The sequence below is a fragment of the Oryza glaberrima genome, chromosome 10 (genome assembly GCF_000147395.1).
Source record: "Oryza glaberrima chromosome 10, OglaRS2, whole genome shotgun sequence".
NCBI lineage: Eukaryota > Viridiplantae > Streptophyta > Magnoliopsida > Poales > Poaceae > Oryza > Oryza glaberrima.
The window spans coordinates 19,306,420-19,325,037 of NC_068335.1; the positions used below are offsets into that span (position 1 = coordinate 19,306,420).

At 42.4% G+C, this 18,618-nt stretch overlaps 2 protein-coding genes and 1 long non-coding RNA gene across 8 annotated transcripts; 2 read left to right on the forward strand and 1 right to left on the reverse strand.

Annotated features, from left to right (window-relative positions):
* Window positions 1–1,007: 1,007 nt before the first annotated feature.
* LOC127753526 (electron transfer flavoprotein-ubiquinone oxidoreductase, mitochondrial) lies at window positions 1,008–6,534 on the forward strand. Its single transcript, XM_052279014.1, has 18 exons — window positions 1,008–1,394; window positions 1,531–1,607; window positions 2,090–2,196; window positions 2,303–2,384; window positions 2,460–2,568; window positions 2,799–2,845; window positions 2,951–3,025; window positions 3,434–3,550; window positions 3,875–3,943; window positions 4,063–4,155; window positions 4,472–4,574; window positions 4,779–4,903; window positions 5,056–5,105; window positions 5,216–5,282; window positions 5,400–5,479; window positions 5,774–5,902; window positions 6,010–6,076; window positions 6,165–6,534. Exons 1-18 carry the CDS (start codon window positions 1,139–1,141, stop codon window positions 6,246–6,248), a joined length of 1,737 nt encoding a protein of 578 aa, XP_052134974.1. The 5' UTR covers window positions 1,008–1,138; the 3' UTR covers window positions 6,249–6,534.
* A 2,280-nt stretch (window positions 6,535–8,814) lies between these two features.
* Window positions 8,815–10,049, reverse strand: LOC127785992 (protein CDI). The gene has a single exon (XM_052313312.1). The coding sequence runs from the start codon at window positions 9,921–9,923 to the stop codon at window positions 9,111–9,113; it is 813 nt and encodes a 270-aa protein (XP_052169272.1). The 5' UTR covers window positions 9,924–10,049; the 3' UTR covers window positions 8,815–9,110.
* Window positions 10,050–11,429: 1,380 nt separating this feature from the next.
* LOC127786043 (uncharacterized) lies at window positions 11,430–16,510 on the forward strand. Of its 6 annotated transcripts, none has more exons than XR_008019895.1 (8): window positions 11,430–11,638; window positions 11,769–11,913; window positions 12,008–12,044; window positions 13,072–13,224; window positions 14,508–14,708; window positions 14,827–15,098; window positions 15,204–15,610; window positions 15,684–16,510. It is a non-coding gene; the product is annotated as an uncharacterized LOC127786043 (long non-coding RNA). The 6 variants fall into 6 exon arrangements; XR_008019897.1 differs by having other exon boundaries at window positions 13,072–13,160; XR_008019892.1 differs by having other exon boundaries at window positions 11,769–13,224.
* The last annotated feature ends 2,108 nt before the right edge of the window (window positions 16,511–18,618 follow it).

Here is an 18,618-nt window from a genome sequence, read left to right on the forward strand (position 1 = left end):
GGGACTTGTGCTTGGTTGGAGTGCAACACATTTACAGATTAAACCTATCCTAATTATAATACATTTTTGTGCTAGCTATACACAGTTCTCTAGCACTTACCTGATCAAATATATTAGTAGTATACAATATATAGTAGTAGAAAACTAGAACGATTTGTACGTTGACCCAGACAGAGAGAGATGCCGGGCAGTGTGTGCAGGAATCAGGAGGCAGGAGGGATGTTCCTTGTAAGGCAGCAACCAGCATAGTTTAGCTTTGGTCATCTGTCCTAAATGGGATTTGTCGGCTAAATCACAGGCGTTTATCCCCTTCCGTCGTCTATGCACAACACTACACGCTCGTGCAAAAGCAGGATAGCTTGACTTGAAGCTGTGGCACTTCCTCTGGCATTGCTTCAGATGTTCTTCTCTGCTTTTCTTTTCTGGAACTAGCTGGGTATCGTAGCTTGTGTTCAGAGACAAGTACAGGACGTGTATACGTATACATCATCTATGGCCAGTGATGGCAACATTGTAACTCCCTTTTTCTTCGAGACAACCACGTACTTGTGTAATGACTATGTTATATTCTAACATTTGTTGACAACTTTGTAAAATCTAAATATAGTATAATTGTAGCATAATTACATTGTAGTTTACATGTAACTATAATATAATACAAGTTATACTTTATTTAAACGTAAGTTACAATATAATTATACTATATTTATTCTTGACAATTTTTTTTGTTCGATGATGGATGTAATAGCAAAATCGAGGTTAAATCCTTGAACAGCGGGGCAGGCCGAAAGAAGCCCAGCAATACCATGCACCTTGTTCGATGGGCCCAAACTCCAGCCTGCATCACCATGTAACGGCCCATTTATGTAAGGCCCAAAAACTAGTAGAAGTGTTCAAAGGCCCATAAAGCTAGCCCGGAAACAGCCCATGAACAGAGCGAATTATTATTACAGTATTAGTTTTCAATTAAAAAAAAAAGGAATACTGTTCGTCCTCGTCTTCTTCCACCTCAGCGACCTAATCCCATCGCCGTCCCGTCGCGGAGCTCTACTGCCCCTCCCATTCCTCCACAGTTCCGTACCTTCCCGGCCTTCTCCTTCCTCCCTTTCGGCTCGGGATCGGGAAGCTTCCCGCGGCAATGCAACGAGTGCTCCGCGCGGCGGCGGCGGGGATTGGCCACGCGTCGGGCCACCGCGCGCCGAGGTGGGGCGCGGCGGCGGCGGCGGCGGCGGCGACGAGGTGGCTGAGCGGGGGCAGGGAGGCGATGAGCTACGACGTAGTGGTCGTGGGGGCTGGGCCCGCGGGGCTCGCCGCGGCCATCCGGCTGAAGCAGCTCTGCCGCGACGCCGACACCGACCTCTCCGTCTGCGTCCTCGAGAAGGGCTCCGAAGTCGGTGCGTGTCTTCCTCCGGAATCGGTTCCCCCTTCGGTCCGGTTGCTTACGTCTTAGCACGCCAGTGCGCGATGGCGTTACTCTACTCCTGCTCGTGTAATTTGGCGTTTGTTTGATTTTGCTTGCTCTCGCTGCAGGTGCGCATGTATTGTCGGGGAACGTGTTCGAGCCACGAGCGTTGGATGAACTCATCCCGAAGTGGAGGCAAGAGGATGTATGCCCTTCTCTGCTCTAAACTGGATATGCTATGTTTTAGTTGGCCATTCTGCTGTCTAGACTCTAGACCAAGTGCAAATTAACTATGGTTGATCCCTTCATCAGAAGCCTGAGGTTCATTTGATCATGGGAAATCATGGATATTTTGGTGTATGAGGATGTTTCAGCTCCCTAATTTTGCTTTGCGTAGGGCAAATGCACAGAAATAAACGATATATAATAATTATTATTATTTATTTATTTATTTATTTTTTTTTTGGGGGGGGGGGGGGGGCGAAATTTAATTAGTTGATGCTCAGTAACAGTTGCAAACTAACAATTGCATCATGAGGTGTCCCAAATTCCCAATGAATAAGACCTGGTCCTTTTGATATGGCAGTTCCTTGAATAATGACAGCAAAATACACTTCAGTAACAAAGTAAATTTAGTTCTAAGTACATAAGGCATTGATATTTATGTGCCTACTGTGTGTTTGATAGACCCCAATAAGAGTCCCCGTCTCATCTGACAAGTTCTGGCTGTTGACAAAGAATAAGGCATGGACACTTCCATCTCCTTTCGATAACAAGGGAAACTATGTGATAAGGTGCTGAGATTTTCTTCTAATTATTAGCTTCATCTATGCAAAGTTCTAGTATATTTCACTTATTCGACAGTATCTGATTTTAGAAACAATGCTTAATATTGTCCAGCTTGAGCCAAATGGTGCGATGGATGGCCTCCAAAGCTGAAGAATTGGGTGTTGAAGTATATCCAGGTTTTGCTGCGAGTGAGGTACCACCATTTTTCAGTTGTGGAACTCTTCTGTCAAAGGGCTAATATTAATCTGTCTGAATTCTTCTCTAACAGATCCTTTATGATGAAAATCAAATAGTTACAGGCGTTGCAACCAATGATGTTGGTATTGCTAAAGATGGTTCCAAAAGGGAAACTTTTCAACCTGGTGTTGAACTAAGAGGCGAGTAACCATCCTTATTGAGTGCATAATGTTGAGATAATCAATTGCTCCTTTTTTTTTCCGTTGTTTGTATAGGCAGATAATAGTGATTTTGTTTTCCCTATTGTTTGTCTTTAAAACTTTTTCAGTCTGTTGACGTTGTTCTTTCTGTAAAATTGGTACCCATTTGTTCCAAGCTGGTGGTTCCACTCACGTGTCTATTCTCATGGTCAGCTACTTAGAAAATGCAGGGCGAATGACACTGTTGGCCGAGGGTTGCCGAGGTTCATTATCAGAGGTCAGCATAAATCTAGTTTTATGAAATTCATATGTTCTTTTTTATATATATATTTCATTTGGTGCTAACACTTATCATGTTATTCTTCCCTCTTTCTCTTTCCAGAAAATAATAAGGAACCACAAGCTCAGAGAGAGTGGGCAAGGCCAGCATCAGACATATGCTCTTGGAATTAAGGAGGTACCTTGATATTCAGTAATACCACTTTCAGTTTCCAAATGCCTTGTTCTCAAATCTTATCAAACCAACTCATATATCTCGTGAGGAAAACAAGATCCTTTGTGTGTGTGTGAAAATCGTCTGACTTAAATCAGTCCCATACCACATTATACATGCAATATATGCAAACTATAGGTAACACTCTTTTATGTTAACATTTTCAAAATCACCCATGCACAAACACTTCAAAAATATTTTCTAATAAAGAACTTATGGTTATTTTTGAGGAATTCCATTAGATGCTTTCGTTTGTTCCTTATAGAACTATGATTTACTAGCTTTATCTTCAAAACATCTCCATTCTTTTCCTTAAAATGACTTACAGACGAGTTAGCAGTGCCACTTGAAACTAATTGGAAGCTTTCTTAGGTTTGGGAGATCGAGGAAGGAAAGCACAAGCCAGGTTCTGTGATTCATACTGTAGGGTGGCCTTTGGACTCGAAAACATATGGAGGATCATTTATGTACCACCTTGATGATAGACAGGTAGTTCTTCTGTTATTTGCTACAATATCCCTTTATGAGTTCTCTTTTCTTTTGCAAATATATGTTCAGTGAAGTCTGTCATCTGTGTAAAGATGTAAAAATGTATTTATCTTACATGATAGATGCATCCTTCTCCACAACCTAAGTTGACAGCTTACAGATTATAATTTGGGTTTAAAGGAGGAACCATTAATTCATCCCTTATCATAAGGCCTTTTGTTTGCAGAGTGGATAAATGTATAACTTGCTCAGTTTTTTTCCCCAGAAATTTTGATTACTTTATCGCTTAGTGGTGTTTACTTTATCTCTGCTCTGATATTTCAGTTAGCGATAGGTCTGGTTGTTGCCTTGAACTATCAAAATCCTTTCATGAGCCCATACGATGAATTCCAGGTTAGTCAAATTTCTATGGGTATGTTCTTTTATGATGGTAGTGTACTAGTATAGTCCTGAACTCCTGATGGTCGATTTTTTTTCTTCTAAGCATTATGCAATCATATTTTATATTTCAGAAATTCAAGCAACACCCTGCTGTCAGGACAATTTTGGATGGTGGAACAGTTCTTCAGTATGGTGCTCGTACGTTGAATGAAGGTGGTTTTCAAGTAAGTGGCATGTCAAAGAAATGAAAATTTTGTTGTAAATAGATTCATATGTAAGCTCTGCGCATAACTATATTGGGCATCTGCCAGTTTATGACATTACAAGCATTTTACATCAAAATCAATTCACCTGGTGTTTCCGGTTAACTGGTACATGAACTTTGAGACACAGCATTGTTATAGTGTTCTTGTTGTGCTATATGTTTCAACACTGTAGCTTTTACCTCCGTCATTCAGTCAGGTCTCCTGTATTTTGTTTTCTTTAGTTGTTAGCAATAGTTACTGATAGGGTGCTGATAATGTTCATGTAAAATTTCAGTCAATACCAAATCCAGTTTTCCCTGGAGGTGCAATTATTGGATGCTCTGCAGGGTTCCTTAATGTTCCCAAAATAAAAGGAACTCATACAGCCATGAAGTCAGGTATCTCTTTACGTGATGCTTTGAGCTTTATGTTGTAGTGCTGCCTGTTCACTTTTATGTCAATTACTTTACATTTCTTTCAGAGTACACATTTTGATCTCCTTAAAGTGGCACATTATTCTCAACCAAAAATGGTAGATCATGTGTGCTAACTGTAGAGTATGCTGAGAAGCCATGTACTAAAGGGTTGGATGTGTACAACAGGTATGCTGGCTGCAGAAGCAACTTTCAAAACTCTTGTTGAAGGATCTTCGATGGAACTCTATTGGGAGAATCTCAAGAAGTCATGGATATGGGAAGAGCTTTATATAGCTCGGAATTACAGACCAGTATGTGATTATGTTTGTTACAGACTTCCTGAACATTTATTTTGTCTAATTAAGTATTCCGTCATACAAGCTTTTGAAGTGAGGATATGCAGTTTCTGTTTTTTCCTTTCTGAAGCTATTGAGCAGACAGATTTATTTATATTCTGTTACAGGCATTTGAATATGGATTTATTCCAGGCATTGCCTTGTCTGCACTGGAACGGTGAGGCCCAACTAATTTGTTAATATTACTTAATATTCTATACTTCTTTTGGGATGAAGTCAATACTCTACTTGGTTCGCTGACGTTTGTTGTTATTGATCAATTTTTAGATACGTATTCAAAGGAAAGTCCCCCTTTACCTTAAAGCACGGGATACCTGACCATGAAGCAACAGATGTGAGTTTCAAGTACTGCTGGTGCTCATCTAATAGACATTCTTTGTTAGCATAAATGAAAAGCACATTGTTTCATTTTTTCACTACCGACATTAACCAAACACATTCTTGTGAACAGATGGCCAGTTTGCACTCGCCTATTCAATATCCGAAACCAGATGGTCAAATATCCTTTGACGTACCAACTTCTTTATACAGGTAAGATATGCAGCAAGAATGATGACGTCCATCACTCTTTAGACATCACTCTTTAGAATTCTTTATTTCAAAGTTTCAAGTAATGTTCACAATTTTTAGAAGTAATAGTGCTTTCCTGTGAATTGGTTTAGAGCTTTTTCTTAATAGTCACATGTAGTATAGTGGCGGCAGATTCATCAAATTTAGTGGGTGAATGGCTATCGTTCTCCATTTTTTTTCATGAACTGAAATGTAATGTGGAGTGATTTACATGCACATTCTGTACACTGATCATGTATGATCTCATTTATACAGGAGCAGCACAAACCATGAGCATGATCAACCTCCTCATCTCCGTTTGAGGGATCCTACAGTACCGGAGAGAGTAAATCTTCCTCTGTATGCTGGACCAGAGTCACGTTATTGTCCAGCTCGAGTTTACGAGTAAGGAAATTGGCCTTTCTTACTTGAATGAAAGATAACCTACAATTAAGTACTGAATGCCCAAAGAAGGATTGCTAATCACTTCTGCCATACATGTTCTCGTGCAGGTATGTCACCGACGAGAAAGGTGACCAGAAGCTTCACATAAATGCTCAAAATTGTCTTCATTGCAAGGTATTTGCCTCCATGTTGATTCAGTTGTCCATGGACATTTGCATCTTTTGTTTCCTGTAACTGAATGAAATGTTGACGGTATCTGCAGGCTTGTGACATCAAAGATCCAAAGCAAAACATCGAATGGACCGTTCCAGAAGGTGGAGGCGGCCCAGGGTACACAGTAATGTAGACGATAGCAAAATACTGCCTGATACCATGAAAACATTAACCGAAAGGCAATAAATTATCATCATGTATAGAGGACATCATGAAATAATGTATGGTATATTTCTTCTGGTCAATGTGAATTCAACCTATACTTGTCAATTGGTCGTTCCAAAGTATACCAAAGGAAAAAAGGAAATACATGACAAAATCACAGACAGACTACATCAGGACTAGATAATTTCAGTGACTTTTGTTCAGTGTAGTTTCAAAATATTCTTGTTTTGAAGAAATTTAAATGCCGTCAAAGTTGCAACATATTTTCCTGTTACAAACCATAAAATGCAGTGGTGCGATGCGATGGCCCACAAGGCCCACTTCGCTGGCCACGTCCAACTCTGTCGGTCCGGACTGGATTGCGAATTACTTTTGGCCCATTTGTTGGGATGCAACACGTGCGGCCTATATAGTAATTGGGCCGAAAAGGGAGTGCGGGCTACGTGCGGCCCGTACTTGTTACTCCGGAAATGGAATTGCGAGTTTTTGCTCCATCGATCAGCGCGGCGACTCGATTGGAAGCCGGTGGGCGGCGGCGACATCCACCGGCCGCGGAGAAGACGATTGGCCTCCGCCGCCGCTATCTTTCATTTGCTCCTCAGTCTTCAGCTGCAACACGCTCTTCCTCTGCTGTCCGGATGCCTCAACTCCACTCTTCAAGGTTTCAAGGTTTGAGGTACTTTATCGATGAACATAATGTGTTTTAGCCTCAAAGATGCAACCAGCTCACAATGATCAATTCCTCTATTAAAGTTTACACGTGGTATTTCTGAATGGAAATTTACACACGTTGTTTGGAACCACATTTCAGGAATTCAAGCAACTCATCAGATTCCAACCGTTCTCAGGCAGGAACCAATGTACTGATCCATTCTGGCTGTGCTTTCTGTGATCCATACGGCATTTTGCAACGAATTCAGTATTCAGCTTACAGCCAAGACATGTGCACATGCATTACAGTGGGCTCAAAACAGCAAACCCAACGTTTCAGTACACAGTTGCTGACTACTGACACCAATTGCTGCTGGTTCCAAGCTTCAGAGTTCAGAGAGACCAGATACTTTGCTTTCAGATCACAAGTTCACAACATGTTGAGAAAGGCATTGATCAATGGGATAAATTGTTCAGCAATCCATCCAGCATGATGCTTTGCTTGCATCCTTGGACTGAATACTTAAGAGACAGACATGAGGAGAGAAACACTGAACCGTGAGACCATTTGGAGTGGGTACGGAAACTCTGAAAGTACAGTGACATACTGAGAGTGACCAGCAGCTTTCTGGTGTTGTTTGGGAAGGAGAGACTAAACTTTAGTCCCTCTCATAAAAGTAGAAGTCCCTTCTAAACTTTAGTCCCTCTCATAAAAGTAGAAATCCCTTCCCTCTAGGGACTTAGGGGACTAAACTTTAGCCCCTCTCTCAAAAGCATAAGGGGGTGTTTGGAAACTAGAGACTAAATTTAGTCCCTCTCTCAAAAACATAAGAGAGACTAAAGTTTGGCTACACTTTAGTCCCTCCAACCCAACACCACCTAAAGTCCCTAGGGGAGGGACTTATATTTTTAAGAGAGGAGCTAAAGAGACTTATGTTTTTGAGAGAGGGGCTAAAGTTTAGGTGGTGTTTGGATCCAGGGATTTAACTTTAGTCTCTATATTTAGACACTAATTTAGAGTATTAAATATAGACTACTTACAAAACTAATTACATAAATAAAAGCTAATTTGCAAGATAAATTTTTTAAGCCTAATTAATCCATAATTAGATAATGGTTACTGTAGCATCACATAGGCTAATCACGGATTAATTAGGCTCAATAGATTCGTCTCGCGAATTAGTTCAAGATTATGGATGGGTTTTATTAATAGTCTACGTTTAATATTTATAATTAGTGTCCAAACATCCGATGTGATAGGGAATTATTTAGTCCCTCCCACCCAAACACCACCTAAGTCCCTACCATAGAGACTTTATACCTTTATGAGAGGGACTAAAGTTTAGTCACTCCTTCCCAAAAACCACCTCAATCAGCTTTGGATTCTCTTATCAAGAGAGAAAATTCAGGCGACCAGAATACAGTGATCACAAGAACACTGCAGTGATCACTGAGATCTAATAGTAGTACTGTATTGTGTACACTACACGTGATTAGGAGTACAATGTACGGATGACAGGACACATTTTAAGCTGGTCTTGTCCAATCTCCAAAGAACATGCATCTGTGATCTGTCACTGAGCTTTAATTTAATTAGTAGTAACAGATATAGAAAACGAAGGTATCTCTTCAGATTATCTGTATCGGCTGTACGGAACATTCTGAGGTTCAGATCACCAAATGAAAATCCAATCTCCTGAATCGGTTGAATGCAGACATCAACATATGAACATAATGCTACCTGCAAACTGATGAAATGGGCACAAAATCTTCACTGCAAAAGGAAAATGATCACATTTCATTCCCTCACGGACACTCGAGACCCAACCTGATTTCTCAATTCCAGCATCAGAGAAGGCTAGCCAGTATGATCAGTATTCAGAAACAGCAAAAACAGGTACATGGTCAATTGATCAAAGGCCAAAAGAATTACAATTCCTGAACATTGAGGACTCATAGATAGATTGATTTGCAGCTACACAAAAGCGTACTACTACCAATACTAGAGCTATCCACTCATAGCCTACCACACAACCCCAACCCAATAAACCAACATATTAGCAACAGCATGCTACTACTACATAGTATACGTGAGTGAATTTCTGCATAAATAACAGATTTGAACCAATTCGATGCAAAATTGCAAACGCAATGCGGGCACAATGAATTCGGATTCGATTCAATTCCCCTCCTCGTCTTTCTCCTTCTCGCCGTTGGCCATGACGATCTGCTGCTGCTTCTGCTTCTCCTTGTCGGCCTTGAGCTCGTCGGCCTCCTTGATCCAGAGCTCGGCGAAGTCGCAGTTCCTGTACCTCTCGAACCACGGCCCGCCGGAGGTGTAGTGGATGGCCTTGGGCTGCGTGGACGGGTCGGCGGGGTCGACCTTGTTGTGGCCGACGAGGAAGTTCCAGGCGAAGGGGATCTCGCCGATCTCGTCGTCATCGAGCCAGGCGAATCGGTGGAGGAAGGCGCCGGTCTGGGTGCTGACGGCGTCCGGGGTGAGCGCGGCGACGTTCTTGGGGTGGCCGCAGTTGTAGAGCACCATGGACGACCAGTTCTTGCGCGGGTACACGGTCTGGATGGCGCCGTCCATCTTGGTCGCCTCGGCGGGGGCGTACTCGTGCTTGACGCAGGCGACGGCGAGGCGGTGGTCGGGGTCGGAGGAGGGGAGGCAGGCGAGGAGGCCGGCGATGTCGGCGAGGTAGAGGAAGTCGCAGTCGACGAAGAGCGCCCAGCCGCGGTAGCCGGCGAGGTAGGGTGTGAGGAAGCGGGTGAAGGAGAACTCGGTGCTCTCGGTGGGCCCCCGCTCCCGCCAGTAGAGCCCCGCCGCGCGGAGATCCGGCTGCCGGATGGGGCGGACGTCGACGGGGATGGAGGCGTGGCGGAGCAGGCTGCGGCGGCACACCTCGTACGCCTCGTCCTCCCGCGGGTCGTAGCCGACGAACACCCGGAACGGCTCCTCCGCCGACGGCGACGGCGACGAGACCGTCATGGATCTGGCGGAATGGGGGCTCTCGGGCCTTAATGGGCGGCGAGATTGGATTGGGAAGGCGAGGTGGTACTAAAGATGGCAAATGAAGAGGAGGAAGAAGGTGGTGATGGCCTTGGATTTCTCATGGGTTTCCTGTGCGCTAAATATAAGGCACCGCCTGCGCTATGCACATGCCACACATCGTAGGGTCACTGCCTCGTGGGCCATGTGGTGCGGGTCGGCGACGTGGACCCACCTGACAGCGAGTGTGGCGGTGAAGGATAATGGGTTGACGCGACGACAGCTGTGGGGAGGAGCCCGGGATCGCGGTAACAGCGGCGGTGAAGTCTGTGGACTTTGGACCGTGGGTTGCGTCGGTGACGGGAGCGGGCGATGCGGCCGCGGAGATGTCGGTTGGATTGCATCGGATTGGATGCCATGGCAGCATGGGCCGCACGCCCGCACGGGACGGAGTGCGGCCACCGCGTGGAATCCATGGCGCGGCCGGCACGGAGTGGGCCGCGTGCGGCGTGCCCCGTGATGCGCCCGAGCTGGACGGCCATGTGCGTCGGTGAAGGCTGTCGCGTCGTGTGACTCGCGTCGTCGTCGTGTCAACCTCTGACTTGCCGAATGGAAAATGTCTATTGTAACTCCCTTAAGTATAGGCCGTATTTCTCGATCGTAAAGCTGCTGGATACAACAACTCTACTAACCGTTAAAACCGGAAAAGAAAAAACTTATAAGACACTACTCCATCTGTCTCTATAAAGGATATTGGTTAAAAATAACACATCCTAATATAACGAATCATTATAGCAGGATATATCATATCCCACTAAAATCTCTTATATTTAGATACGGAGGGAGTATTTAGAATGGCATTAGCTAACGTGACAAATTAACCCCGGTCAAAAACACCAAGCCAACAAGGATATTAGGATATCAAGTGGAACTCACATGTCATTCTCGCTTACCCTCCTTCCTTTCTCCTTCCTCCCTCCTCCCCATATCTCTCTCCTCTTCCCGCAATACTATCTTAGAAATCTTTTTCAACTCTCTTAATAGTTAGAGGGGTTATTATATCTGATTTTATGGTTAAAAGACGAATTAGATCCAACCTAAGGAAAATTAGACATTTTCCGCAGCGAATTGATGCCCGCTAGTCGCATGGATAGATCTAGCCCGCTTATCCTAATGGATGCGGCCCATGGCCTCCCGTAGTTGGTTCCCGTGACATTTCGGCCTTTTTCCCCCACGCCGAAGATCCATCTACACGGGCTCCTTCACCACGGAGGCCCATCAACGGTAACCGGACGGGCCCATCTACACGGGCTGCTTCTCCAGCTGAGCTTCTTGCTGTTGGGCCCGTGACGAAGCACACGGCCCGCTGAAGCCTCTGCTCGTGGGGACGGACGGAGCGAGGCGAGCGCCTTCGCCGTGCCGCGTCGCGCGGAGCGGCGGCCGGCCGAACAGGCCGGCCGGCGGGGCGCGGCGTGCGTGCACCCACTCTCGGCACGGCGGTGAGCTCCTCCTCCTAACTCGGCTACTCCCTTCAACCGCCGCGTCGGCTCCGCTCCGGCCGCCGACCCCTTCTGCACCGTTGGGTTCGGGGGGTTGCCGGGTTGGGGGAAGGCGGCTCCTCCTCGCCGGCGCTGCTCGGTTCGATTCGGAGGGGGAGGAGACCAGCCGCGAGCACTGTAGTGGCGATGTGACGCCCCTTCCCTTACCAGTAACCAGTACTCACTTTGTGCCTATGTTTATCTATTATTCAGTTTCACTAGATGTTAATTTGAGAGGTAGGGCGCTAGGCCTGTAAAATTTTACCCAATAAGGTCAGTTGATATTTTTTTTATTCACTTCATGTAGTGATTAACCCTAACACGATCCTAGTTGATGGCTGGGCATGGGCAGAACTGCACAAGTAGTGCTTGGAGTTGGCAAGGGAATTTTATAGAGGGATTCTGCGAAATCGAGTGAAAGGAATAGTTATGTTTGCATCGTACTTTGATTGGTACAATCGGCTCTCTCTTCAAAGTTTTTATCGATTATTACCCCCTTACTGCAGTGCCTCACTTGGTCATAGCTATCTTTTGTTCATTTATTAGATAAGTGATGTCCCAGCACTGTCGTTTCAGACATTCTGTAAGTATTCCACTGTCTACCTCTCCAATACACAATCACTTGATTTTGAGTTCTCTATGGTTCCCGGCAGTTGACTTCACAGATCTAGTAGTGCTATGCTTTACACTTACAGCTGCTGTGCAATAGATTTTTGTTTTGGCTCCTACTATTGTGAACTCAACGAAATAGTTTCCATCAAATAGAAAGTGAAATACAGGGGTCAAATAATTTCAAGGGAAATAAAAGATATTGGAGTTCAGTACTTTTTGCAGTAACAATAACCTGTCAGGGTTGCATGACAGAAGTCATATTCCCTGAAGGGCTGAATGGGGAGATGAATCTTCCCTGATTTTCATATACTCTTAGGCTTTATAATAATGATAGCCTCTGAATAAACCCTTCAAAATGTTGTCAAGTTTGACTAGGATAGTGATTGACAGCATCGATGTAAGTGAATGATTATTTTGTTTTTGAACAATCTTTCATGCATCACATCCAGCTTGCACTGTCATCATGTAAACGTTATTTAGGTCAGTAGTCAAGTTGTTAAGGGCATGTAAGTTTGTTTCATTATTGTTTAAAGTAGGCTTTAGCATATACTGCAAGTTATGTCGGGTGAAGCAATAATAATTTATTTGATGTGACGTGTGTAAAATATGATAAGGAGGATTACCGTGTGAAACTCAAGCTAACATAGTTTTTTCAGTTTGTTTTATACTTTATATGTGGGACCCAAACTAGTAATATTGAACTTATTTCTACATGCTTCAATACATAACAACTCTATACAACAATGACTTCCATATATTTATTATTCATTTGTAAGCCAGTTAGTCCTAAAAGAAACAAGGAAATATGTGGAGCTATTTTGATCACTGATTCCTCTGATTCTGTTCTTTTTCCTTTTTTTCTTTACCCCCTGTGGGTAATTATATATATAAGAATTGATGATATGTGATTCGATGACTTATTTGGAATAATCCTTTGAGTTTCATCTGTTCTATTGATATCTATACTACATCAGTTTCTGTCCAAATGTTTATTTCAGGTGAAGAATCTTACACTGGCATTTGCTGTTCGAGTAGCTGCGTGACTCTTATCAGAACTCCGGCATATCAATTGATGAGGCCCAACTTGGTGAGAATCTTCCTATTTTGGGCTATGCGGTGATAATCTAAAGATTTCCTTTAATGGTTAATATGTAAGCGGCAGACTCCTTATCTAACTTCTAGTTTACAATATCTCTATCAAAGTTGTGGCAATTGTAAGTATGGTCTGTGAAAATGACCCCTCAAAGGCCAACCCACTTGTATGGCTGGAAAGTTACAGGAATTTTTATGCTCATATGTTCCTATCAGTCAACAGTAACGTTTCAATATATTGGGATTCTTTATTGCAGTTCCTACTGTAGCGTGCAATTCCTTATGGGCTCTAAAGCCTCCCCTGTGATTATCTAATTAACCACCTGGCCCGCTAGCCCGAATACTTTTGTCATATCTTAGTAGATGATATTATGACACACCTCCAAGATTGGGCTGACAACGAAAGATAGTGTAGATGGACATGAAAGTAAAATGATAAAACATGTCCTTTTCGAAAGAACTGGGACTCCACCAATTTCGAATATTTATCTTCTACAGTAGCTGTGACTAACTGAGCTGAAGTACTGTATATGGTACAGATGCTCATTATAAAGATCCCCTTAATCTCACAATTAAGCGTTAGGCATTTTTAGCATCTGTATATTAAATTGCATGAATTTCTTTATCCTTAGCTTGGTTCCTGTTTATAACAAGACTATTTAGTCCATGCAATAATTCATAAAAGTTTGCAATCAGATTCACCTCATGAATTGATTTTATAGTGGTAGAGATATTGCTATACAATGCTTAGAACAGAGCACTGTTCCAATGCAGAAGTCTAGGGTACAGAGGAGTTGGGAAAAGGAAGGTGGTGATAATTGTTCTGTATAGGAATGGGGTCCCATGGCAATGTTAACTATAGGAGAGGAGGGGAGGAAGGGTTGGTTATGAGGCCATGTGCAACGGGAGGGCACAAGTGGGGAACAGGGGTTGCACGGGATAACATGGGAGCCATGTCTCTCCATGTTGCCTAGTGAGTATTTGTGTATAGCTTTCGTTCTTGGCTGGACTCCTCTGGCATGGGAATAACTATCAACAACTCACAATTCCCCCACTTCTACTTTACATTACTTACCCTTTTCCTACCAATATTAGAAACCAAAAGAAATGGAAGCTTTACTATTTTTTCCTTTTCCGTTTTACTTTTATAGATCCGATTTCAATTGGCGGTCATCCCTGTAGGGGACATGGAAGAGAATTGATTCCCTCATATGTGATATTTTTTAGCTGGTATTTTGACAAAGTGAATTAAATCTGATTCCTTGATTTCTACCAAGTAATCAGCTTTAAAGTTTAAGTATTTTTCCCATTGTACCATTCTGTTATTTCTTACTGGAACCAGATGGATTGCTGGGGTGCCATGTGTGCTATGGTCATGGAAGAAGGATTTTGCACGCTGTAAATAAAGTTTTTTCACCACCTAACACTAACGGATATCAGAAAGAGTTTCCTAGTGCACTACAGCATCGGTGCGCTCGCCTAATCATGAGACAAGACAACCAGAGCAACGGTGGCAATTCTACATGTAATTGAGCACATTAAGGTGAAATGGACTTCTGACTGATAAATTCTTTTGTGGTTTGGTCACTTTGTACTGCCCTGTAATGACAGTAACACTCAAGTGTGTGCTTTAGGTGATGGTACCTTTTGTGAAACTGTAGGGAATCTTTGCTGGAACCATGATGTACAAGCGAAATGTTGGCACTTTAACCTAATGAGAAGGAAACTAGTAGTTCTGATTATCACATGGGTCAGGCTCTTATTTGAGTATGGATGAGATGCCCAAGATAAAAATACCTTGGGACACTGGAAGCCGATATGCAAGTTGGAATATATGATTTTAGTCCTGCCCAGATATGCTTGTGACTTTTATCTGCTTTTACTTAAATCCTGGCCCAGATTCCAGCACTTCATTTTCCTCGCCAATCAAGTGGTATCAATCTGATATCAGTATTTGAAATCTCTGACGTATTATTACACTTTTTTTTTTACAAGATTGCTATCTTCAGTTACACTCACGGTCTTTTCCTGTTTACAGGTGATGCGTATTTGAGTACATGCATCTATAATCTGACGGCATCAAGGAACCTGTATTATGGCGTACAAGTGCTCACAGGGACAACCAAATTGGCCGGCTATCTTTCATTGTGGTCGTTGAAGTATTGTTGTCAACAGTTGGTCCTAGCTTCACTTGTTGGGTAGGTGCTGCTAAAAGGTTAATGGAAGTGCACCATTTAGCTAGCTTTGTACAGATGCACACCACACAAGGGATTATGGAAAGGGGAAAACAGTTGGCAGGATTAACATCTCGAGCCATTGACAGCTCCATCCTGGACACAACAATCTTGGATTGTTGCTGTAACAGAAATGGTCCTACCCCTTGCACAGGCTAAAGCCAGTTCAAGCTTTTCTCTGAAGAAAGAAGGTTCCTTTTCATCGAATAAGGTCAGTGCTAATCTGTCATTAACTCTCACGGAGTCTGTTAACATACTGGGTTTTAATTCGTCTTTGTTAAAAGACAGGGAAGGAATCCAAGCATGCATCCAGCCTCTGATCTGCCGATTAGATCGAAGCTGTTTCTTCAGGGGCAAGTACTAATGATTCAACGAGCTTCAGGCTCACGCCTCGGCATGTGACCCGATCGGATGGATTTACGCAAGGTTTTGTGGCTAACCAAACCTGATGACTTGGTGGTCCAGATGGACAACACAAGCTAACTAGATATACATGTGGTTTATCTCTCAAGGATCGATGGATCTGCTTAATTAGTTATCTCTCCTATGCATCCAAGCTTGAAGAGGACAAGGGAAAAAGATGTCTAATTTCAGATCGTCTCTCCAGCAACACGTACGGGACCATGATAATGTACGGGTTTCCGTTTGGACCATCATCGATCGCCGCGGCTCACCGGCGTGCACAGTGGGAGCCGCCGGCTGGACCATGGTTCACATATATAGCAAGGGGCCATTTGGACGCATCTCCCTGTTTAACTGGTTTGATTAGTCATGCCAGACAAGGTTTGCCTTATTAAACCCTTTCATTGGTTGACAGAGCTCACATTATTTAATTTTCTTAAAGAAATGGTCACACCCCTGGCTACAAAGAATTGTTCAGGTAATCCATCAGGTGCTTTGTTTTCCTAATTAATTCGCAAATTTATATACAACATGTTGTAATATAATCTACTCTAGAATTTTTTTTATCACAATAGCTAGGTATATGTTCCAGTTGAACTATTGCAATCAGCTTTAACTTTGATATTTTTTTTACATAATAAAGTAGTTAATTAGAGTTTTTTTTAAAACATTTGGGATATTAAAAAGTCCCAGGTATCCCTGCGGCAGGGCCTTTAAAGGGTAATTTGAAATACACGTTGGTGAGGCTTCTTTTGGTAAATTCTTGGTGCACGCAGCAGCCATGCATGCATATATAACTAAGTTAGCATTGCAGCTTTGTGCGACACTGACACCACAGAACACGACACACAGAGCTCATCCCGACGTTGGAGGGAACCCTTTTTTTTAATTATTTTCCTACCTTTTTATTTGTTTCAGCCGTGCTGCACTGGAAAAGGTCCCTGGAATCGCCGCAACTTTACATGTTTTTTTTTCCCTCTCTTCTGTGCGGTTACACTAATATAATAAAATGAAAAGAGATAGAGAGATAAAAAAACAATAATATACGCAACAGATCAAAAGAAACTAGCACATCATGATGTCGCTATCAGGCGGCATATTAAGCTATTAATAATTTAGTTTTGCATACTTGTGCCGCTTCCAAACGCTTCTCTTTGTTCTTATCATTTGAGCTGCGACCCAATCATTTTAACATCACCTTTTCTTGCACTAGGAAGGATGCCCTTTTTCTCTTTACCGGTTTGTCACCCTAGGATGGATGATACCTCCTCATCTGCACGCCTTTGTTTGTTTGTTTTTTTTTTGTTTGCACCGACATGCAAGCATGTACATGTATGTTCTACCTATCTAGTTGTCAAATTTGGTTTTGTATAAAATCCATCAAATTTTAATGAAGACAAAAAGGATTAATATACCGCCACACCTACTATATCAAATGCTGTTTTGGTGATTACTTTAACACATCTTAATTAGTCGATGACATGCCCCTATATAACCTAACAAGAAAATGTGGTTGGTTGATTAATCATATCCTGTGCAAACATGATAGAGTTTTGTATACATTTAACCACTATTCACGGCAATTAAGCGGATGGTACGTACTCACGGGACATGGCTGTTTATATCTTATTTTAGTCCACAGTGCTACTAACAACACAATCAATGGGTGTCATTTTCAGACATTGTGTGGCATTAATAAAAATAGTTCAATCGATTGGGTGTGAAGTCCGGCCTTTTCGTTAAAAACGGATTACTGAGTGTGTAACTAGAAACATGCAAAGGGTACGTAACTACACCAATGAGGCGATGACTCTATTTGAAAGGTCGTCCCTGGTTAATTGAATGGCATCATCTAACGTGAAGACCACCGGCCGAATGCTAAATTTCCTATATGTGTGCATTCCTATTTGGACTTGGAAATAAACTTGTTTATTTGCTTGATTGGCATATGAGTGTGTCAACGAAGGCACAAAGCATCTATAACTAATTAGCCAACCAACAGAATGAAATGAGTATTGCGTGATCTCAAATCATTCACTTTGGGTTCCTTCCGAAGATTTTTTTTTTTGCAGGCGGTATATTTTCTTGATAAAACATTTGTACTACCTGCCACAAAATTGGAAGCATTTTCAATTTTCCCTTCTCTTTTGCTTTCTGATGTCCCTCTTCACACATGTACCTAACCAGCACACCGATAAAAGCTACCATGTAAAGTCAAAAACAAACCAGGATAGCAAACCCGACATATAGCACTGAAGATAGAGTGTTCCATGTACTACTATATAAAATGTGGTGCATGTTCTATGTATATAGGAGTAAGATAATAAATATTGAAAAAGACTATGCATTTCTTTGATGATTCATCATGTTCATTTAGTTATCTGTTTAATACTGTGATCCAGACAAGCTAGCAGCCTGATCAAGGCATATGCATGCCATTTCATTGTCCTGGAGATCATGAGTTTGTGTCATCTAATAAGATTTTCTACAAAAATGCAACATTGTTGTTCTCTTTTTTTTCTCCTATGTGGTTGACTTTGTTTGCAGTATATTTTGGATATATTCTTTTTCTATCATAGTGATGATAATTAGTCACCAAATATTGTTGACAAAATGATACATAGACGCTTGAAAATTTTCAATATAAATATAGTCTTCAGGTGAACTGTGTTGAAAGAATTTTTGTAAATTTACAAGTGTACAGTGATCATCATATTCATTAGAGACTAGCGGCCCCATTGTTTCGCTTATACTTCGTGTTTATCCGTATTGCTTATCAGCCATTGAAAAATAATGTGGATAAAATTTTTATACATA